Here is a 20594-nt window from a genome sequence, read left to right as displayed (position 1 = left end):
GCATCCCAGCCGCTGCCCCAGTGCATCCTGGTCCTGTTTCCAGACACTGCCCATCATGGGCCGGTCCTGCTCTGAGCTGGCGTGAGTGCCACGGGGCCCTTCTGGCCAGGAGTCCGACGCCATGGGGCATTTCTTGGTCTCCAGCTGTACAAGGCTAACCCCCAAGCACCCGAGAGACTCCCCCCGCCCCCCTCAGTCTGTCCATCAGGACCGAGGTGAATTCAGTGCATGGGCCGCTCCGGCTGGCTCCGGCGCTGCCTCTGGGTAGATTATACATTATATAGCTTTATATAGAGATTTATAGATTATTTATATAAATATCTGGGGGTCTGTACAACCTCGTGGGGGGGGCCGGGCCATCACGAGCTGGGGGCGGCTGGCAGTCTGTGCGTGTCTCCGCTGCCCGAGTGGTCCAGTTCGGCGCTGTCACAGTCCGAGTCCTCATACGCGGAGGGGGTCTGGTCCAGAGCCGGGGGAGAGGCGAGATCAGAGCACAGATGGTGGGAGGGGGGAGCTGGCACCCCTCCCCAATGCCAAACCAAACCGCTGCTCTACCTCCACCCAATGTGATCTCCTGGGCAGATGGGTCCCACTGAGGGGCAAGATGCTCTGCAAGTCCTGATGAACCCGGGGCTCACTCTTATGGGCATCACCAACCAGTGGTTCTTGGAGCCCCTGCACCACTTGGAGCCCCCGGGAATCTGTCCCCTGGAACCCCTGGCACTCCCCACATCCCCCAGCAGGGGGAGCATTCGGGACTCCCCTCCCCTGAACACATTGTACTCCCCCACAGTCCCCAACAGGGGGAGCTCTTGTGACCCCCCCGCTTCAGCCCCCTGTACCCCCCAGCCCCAGCAGGGGAAGCACTGGGGATCCCACCCCCCCTGAGCTCCCCAGCAGGGGGGCACAGGGACCCCCACCCTCCCTCGAGCCCTGGGGGGCACTCACCTCAGCGGGGTTCTGCTCAGCACTGAGCTGACTCTTGACGTGCTGGACAGCGGCCTCCTTCTCGGACAGGCCATCGGAGTGGGCCAGGGCGTCGAGCGGGATCTCGGAGCTCTGCGAGAGCATGTCGTCGGAGCGCTCGCCTGTGTTGGTGCTGGCCACGTCGGGCGTGCCGCTGGGCGACGCGTCGCTCGTGTTCCCCTCCTCGCCGTCCCCGTCCGAGAAGTTCTCTGAGCTGAAGGTGGAGAGCGACTGGCGCTTGCTCAGCCCCTGGGGCCACCTGTCAGCAGAGCAGCCCCCCATCACCCACCAGTGGGGGGCGTTGTCCCTGCTGGGGACTGAGGCCCAGAGACTCTTCAGTGAGCTCGATGCCGTACAATAGGTCGGTGACGGAGCCAGGGATAGAACCCAGGCGTTCGGGGTGTCCTCCCTCTGTTCTAGCCATTAGACCCTACATTCCCCACCCGGACCTGAGAAAAGAACCCAGGCGTCCTGGCTCCCAGCCCCGCCCTGCTCTAACGACTAGTGCTTAAGACCATGGCTAATGGTCCAAGGAGCAGTTTCCGGCACTATTACAGTGCCCCATAGAGGGTGACAAACACCCACGTGCCACAGCAACCCCTGCCCTGCACCAGAGCCCACCGGGCACGGCAGGCCAATGGCAGAGGAGAAAGGCCACATGGCCGAGCCCTGGTGCTGAAGGTTCAGGAGCCCAGGCCCGTACCCACCTCTGCCTCAGTGGCAGCTCCACCTCGCTGTCCACTTCTCCCTCCTCCTCCTCGGACGAGACCCCTCGCTTCTGGAGAGCAGAAGGCAGAGAAGAGACACGTTAGCTGGACCTGCCCCAGCCTGGGCTGCAGTGAACCCCATGGGCGCAGGAGGGCACAGGCTGCCCTGCAGAGCCGGGACACCCGCTTGCTGTCTCCAGCCAGGACAGCCACGTTAGAGCCAGCAACCTACTCACTCTGCCCAGCCCTTGGATGGTAATGGAACCGACTCGCAGGGCTGGGCTAGCAGGGGGGACTGTGATCGGGTTTCAGGGGCACCAGCAGAATGGTGGGGCTAGCCCAGGGCTGGCCTAGCAGGAGGCTGCGTGTCAGGATTGTGGAGCACGGGCAGAGCTGCGGGGACAGCCCAGGACTGGAATAGCCCAGGGACTGGGGAGGGGCACGGGGATTGTGGATCCACAGGGATGGGGGGGCACAGGGAGGGGAGCTGACGGATTGGAGCGGGGCACAGGGATGGGGGGGCACAGGGAGGGGAGCTGACGGATTGGAGCGGGGCACAGGGATGGGGGGGCACAGGGAGGGGAGCTGACGGATTGGAGCGGGGCACAGGGAGGGGGATGCTGAGGGATGTGGGGGAAGAAGCCAAACCAGGTAGCCCAGGCCAGCGAATTCCCCCCGTCAGCCCAGTAACTTGGCTCTGACCCATTTTCCCCACGGGCAGTCCGGCTGGGCCTGCAGCCTCCAAACGCTGGAGGACACCGTCCCTTCTCCTCCCCCCGGGAGCGTGTCCCCTGGTTCATCACCCCCCCGGGACAAATGGGACGAGTACCTCCTTTGAAGCTGGTGGCTGTAAACTCCAGCTGTTGGTTCCCGTCCTGCCCGGTCCCCACTCGACTGAGGAGCCCCTCAGTGCCTGGTCCCCCCTGCGACGGCCCCAGGAGCCCTGGTTGAGGCATGTCTCCAGCCACATTTTGCTGAGCCCCTCGCTGCCAGCATCTTCTCCAGACTGCGGCCAGTTTTGTGGCTCCTCCGATCTCCCCCATACAACGCACACCCCAGAGCTGGGCGCAGTGTTGCAGTCCCACCTACGCTGCATGCACCCCGTACAGGCAATCGGCTTCACAACCAACAGTCCCCTACTGCCCCCTACAGTCAACCCATTTAAATCAACACAGGCGCCCCGCCCCCCCCAAGGCCCAGCCCCCGCTGAGCCGCGCTCACCTGGCTCCGGGTCACGGCCGCTCGGTACAGCAGCGCTGCGGGTGTCAGATGCTGCTGCGGCACCCCACAGGCCTTGGCCGCCTTGCCCGCCACGCCTGCCTCCTTGTCGGGCTCCTCGCCTGGCTGCAGCCTCTGGGCTAGGCCCAACAGCCGGTGGCTCTTGTCCGCTGGCCCCACGGCCCCCTGCTTGGAGGAGGGCGAGTCGGGGCTGCTGGAGAAGGGCACGGAGGCCGTGTCCTCACTGGGGGTCTCGCTGCGGGGCTGCTCGGCCGGGGGCGACTCGGGCCCGGCAGGGGCCCCCTCTTTCTTGGCCCCGGCCTCCAGGGTGGTGTTGATGAGGTCAGGGCTGGACGAGGACATCCGGCGCAACAGGTCGTGCTGCAGCCCCCGCAGGGCGGCACAGGTCTCCAGCTGCTGCCCCACATCCACTGGCTCTGGGGCCCGGGGCCCTGCCAGCTCCCCGCAGCTGCCCTTGGCGCTGGCTTTGCGGTAGCGCGCCTTGGCCCGCCGGCTCCGGCCCGGGGAGGTGGGTCCCTTCTGGCACGCGGGTATCGACACCTGGGCAATGGCCGAGTCCAGTTTGGGCAGGATCACCTCCGTCTTCAGGATGTCCGGCCTGGGGCACAGCACGGGTCAGGGGGGTCCAGTCCCGGCGCCCCACTCCCTCCCCAAGCCCTGCACCCTTCCCCTCCCCACTTCCTGTGCCCCTCTTTGATCCCTGTCCCCAATCCCTGCATCTCCTCACTCTCCCCAAGCCAAGTGCCCCTCCCTCATCCAATCCCTCAGCCCCCCTCCAGCTTCCCCCAACTCAGCTCCCCCACCCTCAGCTCCTTTCCCGCCGCAGCTTCCCTCCCCCATGTTCCTGTGCCTCACTTCCCATCCCGCCATCCTCCTGAGCCTCAGACACCCCCCCCACAACCTCCAGTGCTTCGGCTCCCTTCCAGCTGTCTCCCCGCACCTCCCTCTACCTCAACCCCCTCCCTAAGCCTCCCCCCATCTCCCTCCCCCACCTCCCTGTACCTCAGCTCCCTCCCCCACCTCCCTGAGCCTCCCCCATCTCCCTCCCCCCACCTCCCTCTACCTCAGCCCCCTCCCTCCCCCACCTCCCTGAGCCTCCCCCCATCTCCCGCCCCCACCTCCCTGTGCCTCAGCTCCCTCCCCCACCTCCCTGTACCTCAGTCCCCTCCCTCCCCCACCTCCCTGTACCTCAGCTCCCTCCCCCACCTCCCTGAGCCTACCCCATCTCCCTTCCTCCACCTCCCTCTACCTCAGCCCCCTCCCTCCCTCACCTCCCTGTACCTCAGCTCCCTCCCCCACCTCCCTGAGCCTCCCCCATCTCCCTCCCCCCACCTCCCTGTACCTCAGCTCCCTCCCCCACCTCCCTGAGCCTCCCCCCATCTCCTGCCCCCACCTCCCTGTGCCTCAGCTCCCTCCCCCACCTCCCTGAGCCTCCCCCCCATCTCCCTTCCCCCACCTCCCTCTACCTCAGTCCCCTCCCTCCCCCACCTCCCTGTACCTCAGCTCCCTCCCCCACCTCCCTGAGCCTCCCCCCATCTCCCTCCCCCCACCTCCCTCTATCTCAGTCCCCTCCCTCCCCCACCTCCCTGAGCCTCAGCCCCCCAATCTCCCTCCCCCACCTCCCTGTGCCTCAGTCCCCTCCCTCCCCCACCTCCCTGAGCCTCAGCCCCCCTATCTCCCTCCCCCACCTCCCTGTGCCTCAGTTCCCTCCCTCCCCCACCTCCCTGTGCCTCAGCTCCCTCCCCCACCTCCCTGAGCCTCAGTCTCCCCCCAGGTGCCTAGTGGTGATTCCACCTCACAGCCCCGGCCCCGCAGGTCATTATAGAGGGGAAGGGGCTTGTCCCTCCTCATAACACAGTGAGCAAGGGCCAGAACCCAGGAGTCCTGACCCCCGTCCACCCCAAGGTGAGGGGTGTGGCTGCGGCCCCAGGCCGGGCCCCTCACCGCTTGCTGTGTGGCGACAGCTTCTGGGGCACGTTCCTCTTCTTGATGAGCTTCTCCACCGTGTTGCCGTGCAGGAGACTGCGCGATGCATGCGGCTTGAACAGCCCCGGGTACTTCTTCTCCAGCGCCTGCTCCCGCCTGCCAGGGAGAGAGAGTCAGGCCTACCTGGGCACTGCCCCCGTTGGACTCAGCCCTGCCCTGGCACTGCCTCCGTCGGACTCAGCCCCGTCCCAGACACTGCCCCCGTCACACTCAGCCCCAGCCTGGGCACTGCCCCCGTCAGACTCAGCCGTGGCATGGGCACTGCACCCTCCCCGCCATTGCCCAGATCAGACTAATGCTCCTTCACCCTCATGCTCCAAGGCATAAAGTTGTCCCTCTCCAAGGTCAGGAAGGAATTGGCCCGAGGACTGTTGTGGGGGTGGGGGTGGGAGGGGAGCATTTACTCCTTCCTCCGACACCTGCAGGGGCCAGACCCTCAGCTGGTGTAAATCAGTAGAAGCTCCACTGAGTTCATAGGACTCAGCAGGTGGGAGCTCATGGGGGGGAATCCCCAAGAGCCAGCCCTTCGGGGACCATGCGTGTGTGTTGGGGGATCAGGCTATCCCCTGGGGGGCAGAGATCGGAGAGCTGAACCCCCCTTTGGGATGGGAATCAGGGGCTGGATCCCCCAGGGGGGCAGTGATGAGGGATTGGAGCCCTCTGGTGGTTGGATATGGGGGGCTTGGACCCCTTGGGCTCCACAGGGGGTTAAGCTGGGCTCCACAGGGGGGCAGCGATAGGAGGGGCTGGATCCCCACAGGGGGCAGTAATGGGGGGGCTGGATCCCCACAGGGGGTGCTGATGGCGGGCTGGATCCCAGAGTGGGTGGTGATGGGGGGTTGGATTTCCCCAGAGGGACAGTGATGAGGGGGTAGATCCCCGCAGAAGGTGGTGATGAGGGGCTGGCCCCCCAGGGGGCAATAATGAGGGGGAGCTGGATCTCCCAGGCGGGCAGTGATAGGGGGCTGGATCCCCACAGGAGGTGGTGATGGGGGGCCGGATCTCCGCAAGGGGCAGTGATGGGGGGCAGGATCCCTGCAGGAGGTGGTGATGGGGAGCTGGATCTCCCAGGGGGCAGTGATGGGGGGGGGGCTGGATCCCTGAGGGGCCAGTGATGGGGGGCTGGACCCCCCAGGCTGGGGGCTGCCCTCACCTGAGCAGCTCCTTCTCCTTCAGCTCCAGCTGCAGCATGAGGGAGTTGAGCTCCATGTACAGGTTGTTGGCCCGCTCCAGCTTGCGCTCGTAGTGCTCCCGGATGTCCAGCGCGTGCCTGGGGGCGGGGGGTGGGGGGGTGGCAGGGGAGCTGTCAATCACACAGCTGGAGGTGGGGGCCAAAGATCCCCCTCCCCCATCAGAATGGGACGTCACCCCCTCCCCTCCGAGGACCCCTGCCCTGTGCCTTCCCGAGCCCTGCCCTGCCCCCTGATCTGAACGGGACATCCCCTGCCATGGAGATCCCTGCCCCACCCCCACCCACCATCCCAGTGGGATGCACCCCTGCCCCGGCCCCCCCTGACCGGAGCTCATCACGGCGCCGGTTGATCAGCTCCTCCTCCAGCCGGTGCAGACACGTCCCCTCCGACTTGATCTTCTCAAAGTGCAGCTTCACCTCCTCGCGCCACTCGGCCTGCAGGGGGCGACACGGGCCTCAGCACCGGCCCCACGACAGAGCCCCTCCGCCACGGGGCCAGGCAGGCACCCCCTGCAGGACACCTCGGGGGGGCGTCGGGGGGGGGGCGTCAGCTCTTTCATTGCTGCTCCAGCCCCGGCCTGGGTCTGCCCTGGGGGCTTCAATAAGCCACGGGGGGGGGGGGGGGGGGGGGAGGAGAATATGAGTCTACAGCTAAACCTCTAAACAGCACCCCCTGCTGGGGCACTGGGGGCAGCACTGACTGCGAGGGGAGAGTGCGGCTGGAAGGAGGAGCGGTGGGGGGCTGGGCGGGTGCATGGGGGGCTGGAAAGGGGAGTAGGGAGGCTGGGAGGGTGTATGGTGGGGGGCTGGGTGGGTGCATGGGAGGCTGGAAGGAGGAGCAGGGGGGACTGGGCGGGTGCATGAGGGGCTGGAAGAGGGAGCAGGGGGATGGAAGGGGGAGCAGTGGAGGACTGGGCGGTGCATGGGGGGCTGGAATGGGGAGCGGTGGGGGACTGGGTGGGTGCATGGGGGCTGGAAGGAGGAGCGGTGGGGGGCTGGGCGGGTGCATGGGGGGCTGGAAGGGGGAGCGGTGGGGGACTGGGTGGGTGCATGGGGGCTGGAAGGGGGAGCAGGGAGGGACTGGGCAGTGCATGGGGAGCTGGAAGGGGGACCAAGGGGGGCTGGGCAGTGCATGGGGGGCTGGAAGGGGGAACAGGGGGGGACTGGGCAGTGCATGGGGGGCTGGAAGGGGGAGCGGTGGAGGACTGGGCGGGTGCATGGGGGCTGGAAGGGGGAGTGGTGGGGGACTGGGTGGGTGCATGGGGCACTGGAAGGAGGAGCGGGGGGCTGGAAGGGGGAGCAGGGAAGGACTGGGCGGTGCATGGGGAGCTGGAAGGGGGACCAAGGGGGGCTGGGCAGTGCATGGGGGGCTGGAAGGGGGAACAGGGGGGGACTGGGCAGTGCATGGGGGGCTGGAAGGGGGAGCGGTGGAGGACTGGGCAGGTGCATGGGGGCTGGAAGTGGGAGTGGTGGGGGACTGGGTGGGTGCATGGGGCACTGGAAGGAGGAGCGGGGGGCTGGAAGGGGGAGCAGGGAGGGACTGGGCGGTGCATGGGGAGCTGGAAGGGGGACCAAGGGGGGCTGGGCAGTGCATGGGGGGCTGGAAGGGGGAACAGGGGGGGACTGGGCAGTGCATGGGGGGCTGGAAGGGGGAGCGGTGGAGGACTGGGCAGGTGCATGGGGGCTGGAAGTGGGAGTGGTGGGGGACTGGGTGGGTGCATGGGGCACTGGAAGGAGGAGCAGGGGGCTGGAAGGGGGAGCGGTGGAGGACTGGGCGGGTGCATGGGGGCTGGAAGGGGGAGTGGTGGGGGACTGGGTGGGTGCATGGGGCACTGGAAGGAGGAGCGGGGGGCTGGAAGGGGGAGCGGTGGGGGACTGGGTGGTGCATGGGGGCTGGAAGGGGGAGCGGTGGAGGACTGGGTGATGCATGGGGGCTGGAAGGGGGGAGCGGTGGAGGACTGGGTGATGCATGGGGGCTGCAGTGGGGGACCCACCTGGGATTTGAAGTAGGTCTCCTGGGGCGTGGAGAGCACGTCCGCCGAGGCGATGTCCAGGTGCAGCAGGATCTGGCGGAAGGACGGCCGGTTGCGGGGTTTGCTGTTCCTGGGGGGCAGAGGCAGGGTTGAGTTCTGGGGCAGGCGAGGGACCCCCAGCAAGGAACCTGGGCCCCTCTGGCTCACGTGGGGTGATAGGGCAGCTGGCTTACAGGGGATGGGGCTGAGACCCAGCAGACTCCTGGCATGTGGCACTGGCCGGGGAGGAGGGGACAGCTGAAGGAAGGACGGTGGGGGGGGGGGGCATTCAACTGCTCCACTCTGGGCTGACTCTGCACCTGGCCCACATGGTAATGGGGGGGCAGCACTTGGGGGCTCAGCCTGGGAGGGTGAACCAGGGGGTCCTGCTTCCTGCCAGCTTGGGGACTGGGGCCAGGCTCACCAGCACCAGGGGGGCTATTGTGGAGGATGCTGGGGCCTGGGGGGACTTACCAGCACCGGGGGGGCACTCACCAGCACTCAGGGGGGTCACTGGGGGGTCGGGAGGACTCACCAGCACTGGGGGGGGTCACTGAGGGGGACTCACTAGCACATGGGGTCACGGGGACTCACCAGCACTGGGGGTCAGGGGGCACTCACCAGCACTGGGGGGTTGCTGGGGCACTCACTAGCACTGGGGGTATCTGGGGGGGTTGGGGGTCACTCACCAGCACTGAGAGGGACTGGGGGTCAGGTTAGATTCACCAGCACTGGGGAGTCGCTGGGGGGCATGCACCAGCACTGGGGGTCACTGGGGGCACTCAACAGCACTGGGAGGTCATTGGGGGGTCACTGGGGGCACTCACCAGCACTGGAAGGTCATTGGGGGGTTACTGGGGGCACTCAGCAGCACTGGAAGGTCATTGGGGGTCACTGGGGGCACTCACCAGCACTGGGAGGTCATTGGGGGGTCACTGGGGGCACTCACCAGCACTGGCGCAGTAGGATCTTGAAGCCGTCGGGGCAGCCAGAGGGCACGGGCAGGTGCAGGCTGTTGCTGCCCACACCCCAGATGATAGCCGAGGAGTCCACGTCCTTGTAGGGGATCTCGCCCGTCAGCAGCTCCCACAGCACCACCCCAAAGGACCTGGAGGGGAGGTGTCAGCAGAGGTGGGGGGGCTCTCCGGTAGTGGGGGGGGGCGCCAGAATCAGCTTCTCCCTCCCAGCCCCTCCTCCGCCCTCACCCCCCCCAAGGCCCAGGTGATGGGGAGAGGAGGCAGCTGGTGCCAGCCTGGGCAGAGCAGCTGGCCCCCCCCCGCCCCGCTGGTGGCCAGGCCAGGCCAGGGAGAACTCTACGATCCATGGACAAGCTCCCCCCAGCTCCAAGCACTCCTGCCCCCCACTGACCCGTCCAGCTGCCCCAGATCTAGTACTTCTGCGGGCCCTCCCCAAATCCCCCCTCAAATCCCACCCTGGCTCGGACCTCAAAGTGCTGCAGGGCAGGAGCAGAGGCTGCGGGGAGGGAAACTGAGGCACTGTAACCCTTTAGAGTCCAGCTCCCTCTCCTGACCCATCTTCCTCCCAGGATCCCCCTGCCCCCCCCCCCCCCCATTGCAGGGGATGGAGCCCCCAACCCAAGTCCTACCCCCATCCCTTCCTCCGCCCCCCACCCCTGCCCCCTGTTCCTGCCCTAGGCCAGGAGCCCTCCCAACTCCAACCCCCCAGTCCCTGCCGTAGGCTCAGAGACCCCCCCCACCTTTCCCCCCATCCCTCTCCACCCAGCCCCCCACGCTCACCAGATGTCGACCTTCTCAGAGACGGGCTCGTTGCGAATGACCTCGGGGGCCATCCAGGCCACGGTGCCGGCGAAGGACATCTTGGTGCTCTTGTCACTCAGCTCCTTGGAGGTGCCGAAGTCCGAGATCTTCACCACATCATCGTAGGTGATCAGCATGCTGGGTGGGGGGGCAGAGGGGTTCAGCACGGGTGGTGGGATGCTATCCCCTCCACCAGCAGGGGGCAGTGCAGGGTGGGGGGTGCTATCCCCTCCACCAGCAGGGGGCAGTCCCTGAGGCCTCTTGTCACCCCAGGCGCTGAGTCCCTGGAGGCCCCCCAGGGAGCAAAGTGGGGCTGGGGGGGTTTCCCCTCTTGGCAGGGCTGGGAATGGCTCATGCCGGAGATTGATCAGGCTGCATCTCCTGCACTCACCAGCAGGGGGAAGAGATGGGCGGGTTCACGCAGGCTGGGGGTGGACCCCAGACCCCATGTCCATCCCTGCTTCCCTCCCCTGCAGGTCCCATGCCCCACCCTGCCCCCCATTCCTCTGCAGACCCCATGCCCATCTGTGCCCCCTTCCCTGCAGGCCCCATGCCCATCCGTGACCCTCATTCCTCTGCAGGCCCCATGCCCATTCCCACCCCCCGCCAGCTCCCGTTGCCGCCACTTACTTGGGCGACTTGAGGTCACGGTGGATGATCTTGTGCAGGTGCAGGTAGTTCATGCCGCCTGCGATGCCCATGGACCAGTCGACCAGCAGGGAGGGGGTGACCTTGCGCCCGGCTCGCAGCACCTCATACAGCTGCCCCTGGGCGCAGAACTCCATGATGATGCAGTAGCAAGGAGCCTGGGTGCAGACACCCCTGAGGGGAAGGAGAGCAGGGCGGGGTAGGAACCAGCCGGGCAGGAGGTGGCACCTCCTCCTGGCCAGGAACAGATGGTGCCAGCTGGGCAGAGATGCCTGTCTGGTTGGGCATAGTGGGGACATCCTGGCCTTGCCCCTCCCAGGGAATCTTGCGCCCCTCACCCGTCCTGGCCTCAGCTGTTGGGTGAGTGCCCCTCCCAGAGCGCAGGCACCACTGCACGCCCAGACACAATGGGGTGTAAATGGGGGTTGGAGGTGGGCACAGCCTGGCAGGGCCACGGACCCTGCATCCCATGCGTGTGCATTACTGTGGGTACATGGGAGGGTGCCCTGGGTTTTGTGTACCCCAGGTGGGTGCTGCCCCATGGGAGGAGCTGGGGGGGTGTCTCTCCCCCTGTTCGGGGTGCCCCCTCCCCCGCACTCACTTGAAGGTGATGATGTTGGGGTGTTTGAGCTTGCGCAGGTGTTTGATGTCCGTCTCCTTGAGGTCTCGCACCTTCTTCACCGCCACCTCCTCGCCGTGAAAACGCCCCAGGAAGACAGCGCCCTGCGCCCCGCTGCCTACCCACTGGAGGTCCAGGATCTCCTCGAATGGCACCTCCCACGTGTCTGGAGGGATGGGGGAGGGGGTGAGTCCCAGAGCCAGCGCCACCTGCCCTGGGCACAGAGATGGGCTGGGGGAGGGTGAGACCCAGAGCTGGTGCCACCGGCCCTGGGCACAGAGATGGGCTGGGGGAGTCCCAGAGCCAGCACCACCTGCCCTGGGCACCACTCCCTAGTGACGCTCTGCGGAATCAGTTCCCAGGAATCAGGACCAAACAGCCACCGGTGAGGGGATCGCAGGACCCTGAGCCCCCCCCCCGCCCCCCTCCGGGCACCTGCCAAGCTGAGGCAGAGCGGCTCCCAGCCTTCTTGGGTCATAAAGTGTGACCGCAGTGAACCTGCAACTCTGTGTCTGGGGAGGGGGCACTGCCGCCCTCTGCTGGATGGAATCAGCTCTGCCCTGCTGTGTGCCATAGGCCCTACCCTGCTAAGAGCTCATGGAGAGTCTCCTGCTCCAATGGCAGGTGCTTGTGGAGCAGGAGAATCCGGATTCTCTCCCCGTGGGCGTGTCCCCAACACTACTCTGGGCACGGCCTCAAGTCCACACGTTCTGGTTCGGGTGAGACCGCCAGCAGCCAGAAGGAGGAAGAGGAACATCTGGGTGATTAAAACCCGCAGGCAAGTCCCTGGGTTGTGGTTAGTGTGTGTGTGCACGCACATGTGTGTTTCTGTGAGTGCATGTGTGTGGGTGCATGTGTACAAGTGTGCATGTGTACACACGTGGGCACACGTAAGTGTGCATGCACAATCCCTGCACATCTGTCAACCCCAGCAGTGCACTTTCGCTCTCTCCTGCTTCCCTCCCTGTGGCAGCTGCGACCCCCCCAGCAGAGCTGACAGGGCCAGCGTGTCCCAGCCCCTCCCCTCTCTGAGCTGCGGCCCCTGTGATAGGCCAGAACCCGGGAGGGCGTGGGGCAGGCCCTAGCCGGGGCTATGGTATCTCGCAGGCCCCAGACCCCCCTAGGGTTGCCTGCTGCAAACACCTGTCCCAGTGGAATCCCTTGTGCTGTGGGGCCCAGGCAGCCCCCCCCATGGGGCTCAGCGCAAGGCCCAGCGGGCCAGGGAGCTGCACACAGCAGTGGGCACAGCCCCACCTGGAGACACGAGTCGTGACACACACAACCGAAACATAGAGCGCCCCCCGCCCCGGGATCTCCCTCCCTGCGCAGGATCGGGGCCTTCAGGTGCATACGTGTGCAGGGGTTCACCGTCATGGATCAGACGTCCTGGCCCGGCCCTTTCGGAGCTGACAGCGTCAGAGCTGGCTCTGCCACCAAACGGGGGTTGCTGGCTGCCTGGCAGGGGGAGCTGCCCACGGTGTGCCAGGTGCACGCCCCCTGCACGCTCACTCACCAACACACATGCAGGCGTGTGCATGCACTCACAGCTGCACGCACAGACACACAGGTGCACGCACACTAAAACGATCACATCCCCCATGCACACTAACACACCCTGCCATCTTCAGAAAGGCAACCAGCCACCCCAGGCACACGCTCCCAGGCACACGCACACGTTCACATGTACACACACACACACACACTCCCAGGCGCACACACATGTTCACACACACACACTCTCAGGCACATGCTCACATATACACACACACACACACTCCAAGGCTCACATGCACTCACTCCCAGACACATGCACACGCTCACACATACATACTCACACACACACATGCTCCCATGCACACGCTCACACATTCACACACACTCAGACACACACTCACATCTACACACACACACACACTCCAAGGCTCACATACACACACTCCCAGACACATGCACATGCTCACACACACACTCCCAGGCACATGCTCCCAGGCTCACACACACACACACACACACACACACACACTCAGGCACACACTCACATGTACACGCTCACACACACACACTCCCAGGCTTACATGCACATGCTCCCAGACACATGCACACGCTCACACGTACACACTCACACACACACATGCTCCCAGACACATGCACACGCTCACACGTACACACTCACACACACACATGCTCCCAGACACATGCACACGCTCACACGTACACACTCACACACACTCCCAGGCACACACTCACATGTACACGCTCACACACACACACACTCCCAGGCTCACACGCTCCCAGACACACACTCCCAAGCTCACACACTCGTCATGCTCGCTCACACCCACTCACGCTTGCTGACGTGCTCACTGCTGCAGGGAAGCCACTGGCAGGGCCTGGCTGCTGCTCAGCCATGCCGGGAGAATGCTGCCAGCAGCCCCCACTCCAGCCTGGGCTCGGGGCCAGCCTGGCCTCCATCCCTGTCCTCCCATCCCCTCGGCTGACCCCAGCCACAGACGCCAGAGGCCTGGCGAGGAGCCCAGCCGGGCAGAACTGGAGCGAGGGATGGGAGCAGGGCCAGCTGGGCAGAGAAGGCCAGAGCTGTGGGGGGAAGTGGACCGGGTAGGGCTAGACTCTGGAAGAGAGACTTTACGGGAGCTGATATTTCCCCATCTAATCTTTCCTCCACCGCCCAGGGAGACGCCGACCAGAGGCCCTGCCCTTACAGACCCCGGTGCTCGCCTCGAGAGCTGGGGAATTCACCCCAGAGCCCTGGCTTGGAGGATTCCATTCTGTGCCCCCTAAATCTCATCCCCTCTCCCTGGCAGATTCGCGGGGACATGACGTCCTGCATCTTCTGTTCCCGCCCTGGACTGCTGCGGGTCGTTGGCAGGTTAAACAGCTGCTGTGTCTCCCCCCCAGAGGTGGCTGCATTTCAGCCAGAGACAAAGCCGAGCACATGAGGATGGTAGGGGCCTGGGCCCAGCCTGTAACTATTCCAATGGAGCAAGATTCTTCCCTCCGTTCCCTGGGGGGCTCCGTAGGAATCGACACTGAGAGCAGCATTGTCCTAGCAGGCCTGCAGCGATGTCCCGGGGGGCCGCTGGGATCAAACACGGACCCCCTGGATTCCACAGACACGAGCCAGCGTGGCTAGGCTGGCTGCAATAGCAGCCTCAGAAACCGCCTTACATGATCCAGCCACTAGAGGGAGACAGAGAGCCACGCTGTGACTCTAATGGCACTACAGTACAGACAACTTACACCGGCGGGCCCAGTCACTCCCATGGGGCCCTGCTGATTTACACCAGCTGGGGATTGGGCCCAGTCACTCCCATGGGGCCCTGCTGATTTACACCAGCTGGGGGTTGGGCCCAGTCACTCCCATGGGGCTCTGCTGATTTACACCCACTAGGGATCTGGCCCAGTGACTCCCACAGAGCTCTGCTGATTTACACCAGCTGGGGATCGGGCCCAGTCACTCCCATGGGGCTCTGCTGATTTACACCAGCTGGGGATCGGGCCCAGTGGAACTCTATGGAGCTGCTCCTCATTTACACCCACTGGGGATCTGGCCCAGTGACTCCATGGAGCTGCTCCTGATTTACACCCGCTGGGGATCAGGCCCAGTGACTCCCACGGAGCTCTGCTGATTTACACCAACTGGGGATTGGGCCCAGTGACTCCCACGGAGCTCTGCTGATTTACACCAGCTGGGGATCGGGCCCAGTGACTCCCACAGAGCTCTGCTGATTTACACCAGCTGGGGATCTGGCCCAGTGGAACTCTATGGAGCCGCTCCTCATTTACACCCACTGGGGATCTGGCCCAGTGACTCCATGGAGCTGCTCCTGATTTACACCCACTGGGGATCAGGCCCAGTGACTCCCACGGAGCTCTGCTGATTTACACCAACTGGGGATTGGGCCCAGTGACTCCCACGGAGCTCTGCTGATTTACACCAGCTGGGGATTGGGCCCAGTGACTCCATGGAGCTGCTCCTGATTGAGCACTGGTGCAGGTCAGATCAGAATCCAACTTCGAGCTGGAGCAGCCCATCAGCACCCCCAGCTGGTTGCCAGGCCAGGCCAGGCTGGCTCCTACAGCCCGTTGCCCGGGTCCCATGAATGCCCCTCCCTGCCACAGCCAGGGCCACGCACCTTCCTGCTGGTGCTTGTGCTCGGTGGAGTAGGCTTTGCCGATCATGGTCCAGACGGGCCTGAGGCAGCCGAAGAGCCCTTCCAGGAAGCCGCTGCCCGTCTGGCAGTGAAGCCGGACCTGGTCGGCGTGGTAACGAGTGTGCCGCACCTCGGGGTTCCCGGCCCCTGCCCCGGCTCCCCCGCCCCCACCGCCGGCCTCATTCTCGTGCAGCTGCAGGACGCTGTTGGCGAACTGGTCGCGCGTCTCCTCGCTGGGCGTGGGGCTGTGGCCGCCCCCGTCGATGGGCACCACGTCCCGCAGCACGCACTGCGTGGGCGTCAGGTCCTTCTCGGGGGTGCAGTCCGAGGCGTCGGGGTCCAGCTTACGGAGAGAGCTCTCCGTCAGGATGGTGTTGAAGCTGGCGAAGGACGGGGAGGGGGTCCGGGTATCATGGAGGCAGGCCATGGCGGGCTCTGGGCATCAGCAGCCCCCGCACCCCTTGGGCTGGCAGTCGATGGGCGTCCCCGGCAGGGCCTGAGGGAGACAGGGCCTGAAGGTGAAGGAAAATCCTTGTGAATAGGATCCCACCGGAAATTGTAGCCCCCTTGGGGGCAGCCAGGCGTATCCAATGCCCGCCTGCCTGCTCCACTGCTGGGCACCTGCCATGGGGCTGGCTTTGCCAGCCATCCCCAAGTGGACGGCACGCACCATGCTACTGAACGTACCAGGCGTGCCCAGGGAGAAGGCACCTCGCCTCCCACCGACTGTACCCCTGGGAGAGGCGGTGGCGGTGGGAGACAGCCCATGATCGCCCGCATGGCTAGAGTGGGCAGGGAGCTGCTGGCTTCTCTGCTCCTGCTGGTCTCACCCCGGAGCGGCAGCCCGAGCTCTGTCCAAGGTGCTGAAACTCCCGACCTGCCCCTTGGCTGGTGCCTCGCCGTGTCCCTGCCTCTAGCTGGGCAGGTCCCGGCCCCCTCTGGGACCGACAGTTAATACTACAGACCCATTGCATTGGGGGGTGGGGGGGGGGAGGTCATGTTGGAAGAGTCCTGGCAGTGTGGCCTAGTGGCTGGGGCATCGGGGGCTTGGCTCAGGGCTGGCAGTGATTCCGGGCACTAGTGCCCAGGTGTGAGATGCACCCTTGGAGCACTATCGTGCTGGCACCAGAGCTGCGGTGGGGGGGGGGGGGCGTGTGTCCCTAGCCCAACCGACTGGAGCCTGCGCGTCTCGGGATCTTTCCCTGCAGCTGGCCCTCTGGCGCAGCGCCCCGAGCGTGTGTTCGTGGGAGTACGTGTGTGTGGGTAGCTGTGTTTGTGTAGCTGTGTGTGTGCTGAGGTGGGTGTAGCTGTGTGTGTTCGGAGCTGTGGAGCTCTGTGTGTGTAGTTGTGTGTCAGTGTGTAACTGTGTATGTGCCTAGCTCTGTGTGTACCTCTGTGTGTTGTGTAGCTGTGTGTCAGGGTGTGTGTGTGTAACTGTGTGTCTCTCTGTGTAGCAGTGTGTCTGTGTCAGGGTGTGGCTGTGTGTGGCTCTGTGTGTAATTGTGTGTCTGTGTGTGTGTAGCTATGTGTCTGTAGCTGTGTGTCAGTGTAGCTGTGTGTGAGTAGCTGTCTGTGTGTCCATGTGTGCGTAGCTGTATGTCAGGGTGTAGGCTCTGTGTGTGCATAGCTGTGTATTAGTGTATAGCTATGTGTGCAGCTGTGTGTATGTAGCTCTCTGTGTGTCTGTGTGTGTGTCTGTGTGTCAGGGTGTAGCTATGTGTGTGTAGCTGTGTATTAGTGTGTAGCTATGTGTACAGCTGTGTGTACATAGCTCTCTGTGTGTCAGGGTGTGTGTGGCTGTGTGTCGGGGTGTAGCTCTGTCTGTGTACCTCTGTCAGGGTGTAGCTATGTGTGTGTAGCTGTGTATTAGTGTACAGCTGTGTGTACGTAGCTCTCTGTGTGGCTGTGTGTCCGGGTGTATGTGGCTGTGTGTTGGGGTGTAGCTCTGTGTGTGTACTCTGTCAGGGTGTAGCTATGTGTGTGTAGCTGTGTATTAGTGTGTAGCTATGTGTACAGCTGTGTGTACGTAGCTCTCTGTGTGGCTGTGTGTCAGGGTGTATGTGGCTGTGTGTCGGGGTGTAGCTCTGTGTGTGTGTAGCTGTGTCTCAGTGTATGCATGCCCCCATGCCATGTGGATGGATGAGGTCACAGTGGGAGATGGCAGCGCTGTGCCAGGCTCTCTCCCATACAGGTGCCGGAGCTCAGCTCATTTAGCATGCAGCGCAGCAGGCTTCCCGGAAAATCAGGCTGCTATGCGGGAACCAGGAGCCGGCCCCGTCTGGCTGCTCCCCTCCCTGAGGTAGCAGGGGAAGCCCTCACCACAGGCCATGCCACGTCACCTCTTCAGCAGTCACCGGGTGGGACCAGCATCGCCCAGGCTGGAGCTGACACCCTCCCAACCCAGCCATTGACCAGAACAGTAAGGCCACCACTGCCCCCCTGCCCCACAAGGGCCGGCGCAGGCGGGCACAGCTGCTCAGGACCACCGAGTGCCGGGGTGAGGGACCCACGACGGTAACTCTCGGTATAAATCTGATGAGCAATGTCAGGGATCCTGTTGTTGAGACAATCCACAGGGAAGCTGGGGTTGTCCACAGAGGCTAGGGGAGTTAGGTACCCAAATCCCAGTGAATTTCAATGGCAGCTGTGCTCTGAAATCCCATAGGCCATATAGATCACTAGATAGATCCAGTGGAGGCAGAGGGAGTGGGGGAACAAGGATAGATGGGGGGCGGGGCGGTGTATGAGGATGGATAGATAGATAGATAGATAGATAGATAGATAGATAGATAGATAGATAGATAGATAGATAGATAGATAGATAGATAGATAGACATGGGGATGGATGGCTTCTTTCTTTCTTTACACCTCAAGACACCCGTCTCATCCTGCCATCGTTACAGACCTTTACATGCACATTGTGAGCCTTGACCCTGTCTCAGGCGGGTCCGGCTCATTCAGGGAAGGCGGGCGGCGCATTAGCCAATGGGTCACCAAAAGGCCGGGTCAAAGGGGATTGTTTCACACGTTTGCTCCCCCTCGCTGAGCCTGCTGACAAGCTTCTCTCTGCAAATGACATCAAAACTGACCCACACGGGGTTAATTCTCCACGCTGGGCTCCGGGGGTACGTTAGGGGCTTGCTAACTCCCTCAGCCTGCTGGAGGACAGGGTAGCCAGGTTTGGGTTTAAAGCATAGGACCAGGAATCAGCCCTCCTGGGTTCAATTCCTGTGTCTGGGAGGTGGTGATAGAGCAGTGGTTAGACCCAGATTCTGGGACTCAGGATAGTTGGGTTCTAGTCTCAGTCCTGGAAGGATAAAGCATGAGCCTAAAGCACAGGGCTAGGCATCAGGATTCCTGAGTCCTATTCCCTCTGCTGTGTTATGGAGTGGAGAATCTCTCTCGGGAAGGGGGGGGGAAAACTCTTTGTGCCTCAGTTTCCCCACCTGTTATGTGGGGATAATGCTCTGAGCTGGTAGGGCTAAATTAATTACTCTTTGCCAAGTGCTATGAGATCCTCAGACGGAAGGTGCTGGCTGAGTGCGGTGCTTCCTGGACTCATCCCCCCCCCCCCCCAGCTATGGTGTGGGGGGGTTGCTATAATTTAAAGAGGTCCCAGAGCACTTTATAGACATGGCTCCCTGCTATCAGGTGCTTAGGGTCTAAAAATAGACAGATCAGACGATGAGTAATGACAGGGTGAAACCAGGGGAGAGATCTTATACCAGCTTGCGCCACAGGTGATGGAGTCGCAGGGCACATGCTGCCCATACCCTGATCTGCCACTACAGCCTGGCTGCAAAATCCTCTGCAATGACACATCAAGGCAATCGACCTCCCAGCAGAGCAGCGGCAGCTTCCTGACTCCCCAGGGCTACAAGACAGCAGAGTGGATGCAGAGGGATCCTGCCCCATTCATGCCCCTCCCAGCAGCTCCTGGGCCCAGCTCGGGATCATCCTGTCTGCGACACCCGTCACCTGCGGGGAGGATCCAGCCATGACTCTGCGGACGATGCGCGAGTCAGGTTGGAAGCTGGCTCGCTTGGCCCTGGGCTCCCTTGGGGCTGACAGGAGGGGACGTTGGCTCGGAGCAGCACATGGGACTCAGAGCCCAAGGAGATCACAGCCTTCAGCCATCTCTGGGCCAGATCCTCCCAGTCTCCCACTCCATGCCCCAGCTCCCGGGCAATGTGCCTGCCACTCCCTTTACACATCGGGTGAGCCAATGGCTGCCAGCCGGGCTTGTGATTGGCTGGCAAGCCATGTGTATACAAATTAGGCCAGGCTTTGGGCCACCCAGGCGAGACTCCATGTGGGTCTGTCTCTTTCTGAGGCTGCTGACTGACATTTGGGGCTGCACGTGCGGGTTAGTGTGAACGGCGCATCGGGGCCTGGCGGGGAGCACGGTGCCACACTGTGAACTGGGGTCACATCTATTGCCTGGGGGGGGGGGACCTGGAGCCCAGAAATCCTGACAGGCTCCTCACCCCCAGCCAAGCAGGGCCCTTCCCTACTGAACTTGGCTTAACTTCCCCCCAGCCTGGCTTCAAATGCCCCAAGCGAAGGAACTTCCCCAGCCAGGCCGATCCCACTTCTCCACAACCAATGCTTCATTTCCCCCTTTGTAAACATACCCCCCCTGCTCCTTATCACCTCCTTATACTGAGTGGCAGGTCTTCTCTCTCTCTCCCGGATGCTCACAGCCTGCAAATTACTACCACTGGGGGCATGGGGCTGTAGATATACTGAGGAAGTTTAGAGAGGAGAGCTGGGGATAGATAGATAGATGGATAGTATGGGGATCTATAGATAGATTATCTCACTCTCATCCCCCTTAACCATCATTTGACTGGTCTGTCCAGGTGATACTATTTTGCTCTGTCTCCTGCATACCCCAAAACAGCCCCCCCCATTCCTTCCCCCCTTTCTGTGACTCTAACCCGGTCCAATGTGTCCATCTCTATCTAGTAAGCAGGTGTCCAGTGCGGACTGCGATGGGCTGATCCATTCCCCCACTCCGCCCCAGTGCATGAGCGCTGGTTGAAGCACCCCTCCCCCACCCTTGGGGTAACTCTGGCCCCATGTCTGTCTGCCCTCGCCATTCTGGAGTGAAGCTGAGCAGGGCCCCCCGCCAGCAGGGCAGGCCATGCCAGCAGGGAGCAGAGCAGCCCCCCTCAGAGGGTCAGTAGGTCCTGGGCTCAGTCACGCACAGGAACCAGCCTGGCATGAAACGCACAGCACGGGCGCCTGGCTAACATGGGTCTGGGGGTGGGGG

At 63.5% G+C, this 20594-nt stretch overlaps 1 protein-coding gene across 1 annotated transcript; it reads right to left on the bottom strand.

The window, feature by feature from the left end:
* Nucleotides 1-359: 359 nt before the first annotated feature.
* Nucleotides 360-15746, bottom strand: MAP3K12 (mitogen-activated protein kinase kinase kinase 12). Its single transcript, XM_065419461.1, has 13 exons — nt 15302-15746; nt 11130-11313; nt 10511-10702; nt 9860-10018; nt 9052-9210; nt 8085-8193; nt 6416-6525; nt 6052-6168; nt 4857-4994; nt 2895-3510; nt 1674-1744; nt 949-1225; nt 360-458 (listed from the first exon to the last, which is right to left on the bottom strand). The coding sequence occupies exons 1-13, from the start codon at nt 15744-15746 to the stop codon at nt 360-362; spliced, it is 2676 nt and encodes an 891-aa protein (XP_065275533.1).
* Nucleotides 15747-20594: the final 4848 nt, after the last annotated feature.

This window comes from Emys orbicularis, chromosome 19 (genome assembly GCF_028017835.1).
Source record: "Emys orbicularis isolate rEmyOrb1 chromosome 19, rEmyOrb1.hap1, whole genome shotgun sequence".
In the NCBI taxonomy this organism is placed as follows: domain Eukaryota; kingdom Metazoa; phylum Chordata; order Testudines; family Emydidae; genus Emys; species Emys orbicularis.
Note: the sequence above shows the minus strand (reverse complement) of the source record. Positions and strands in the feature narration are given on the sequence as shown.

What these genes read in the sequence shown, in the direction of transcription:
- MAP3K12 (XM_065419461.1), bottom strand. Translation starts at nt 15,746, where the DNA reads ATGGCCTGCCTCCATGATACCCGGACCCCCTCCCCGTCCTTCGCCAGC. An exon ending in CGTGACCTCAAGTCGCCCAA is followed by an intron (nt 10,019 to 10,510) that starts GTAAGTGGCGGC and finishes CCCCCCACCCAG; the next exon opens with CATGCTGATCACCTACGATG. An exon ending in CGGCCGTGACCCGGAGCCAG is followed by an intron (nt 1,745 to 2,894) that starts GTGAGCGCGGCT and finishes TCTGCTCTCCAG; the next exon opens with AAGCGAGGGGTCTCGTCCGA.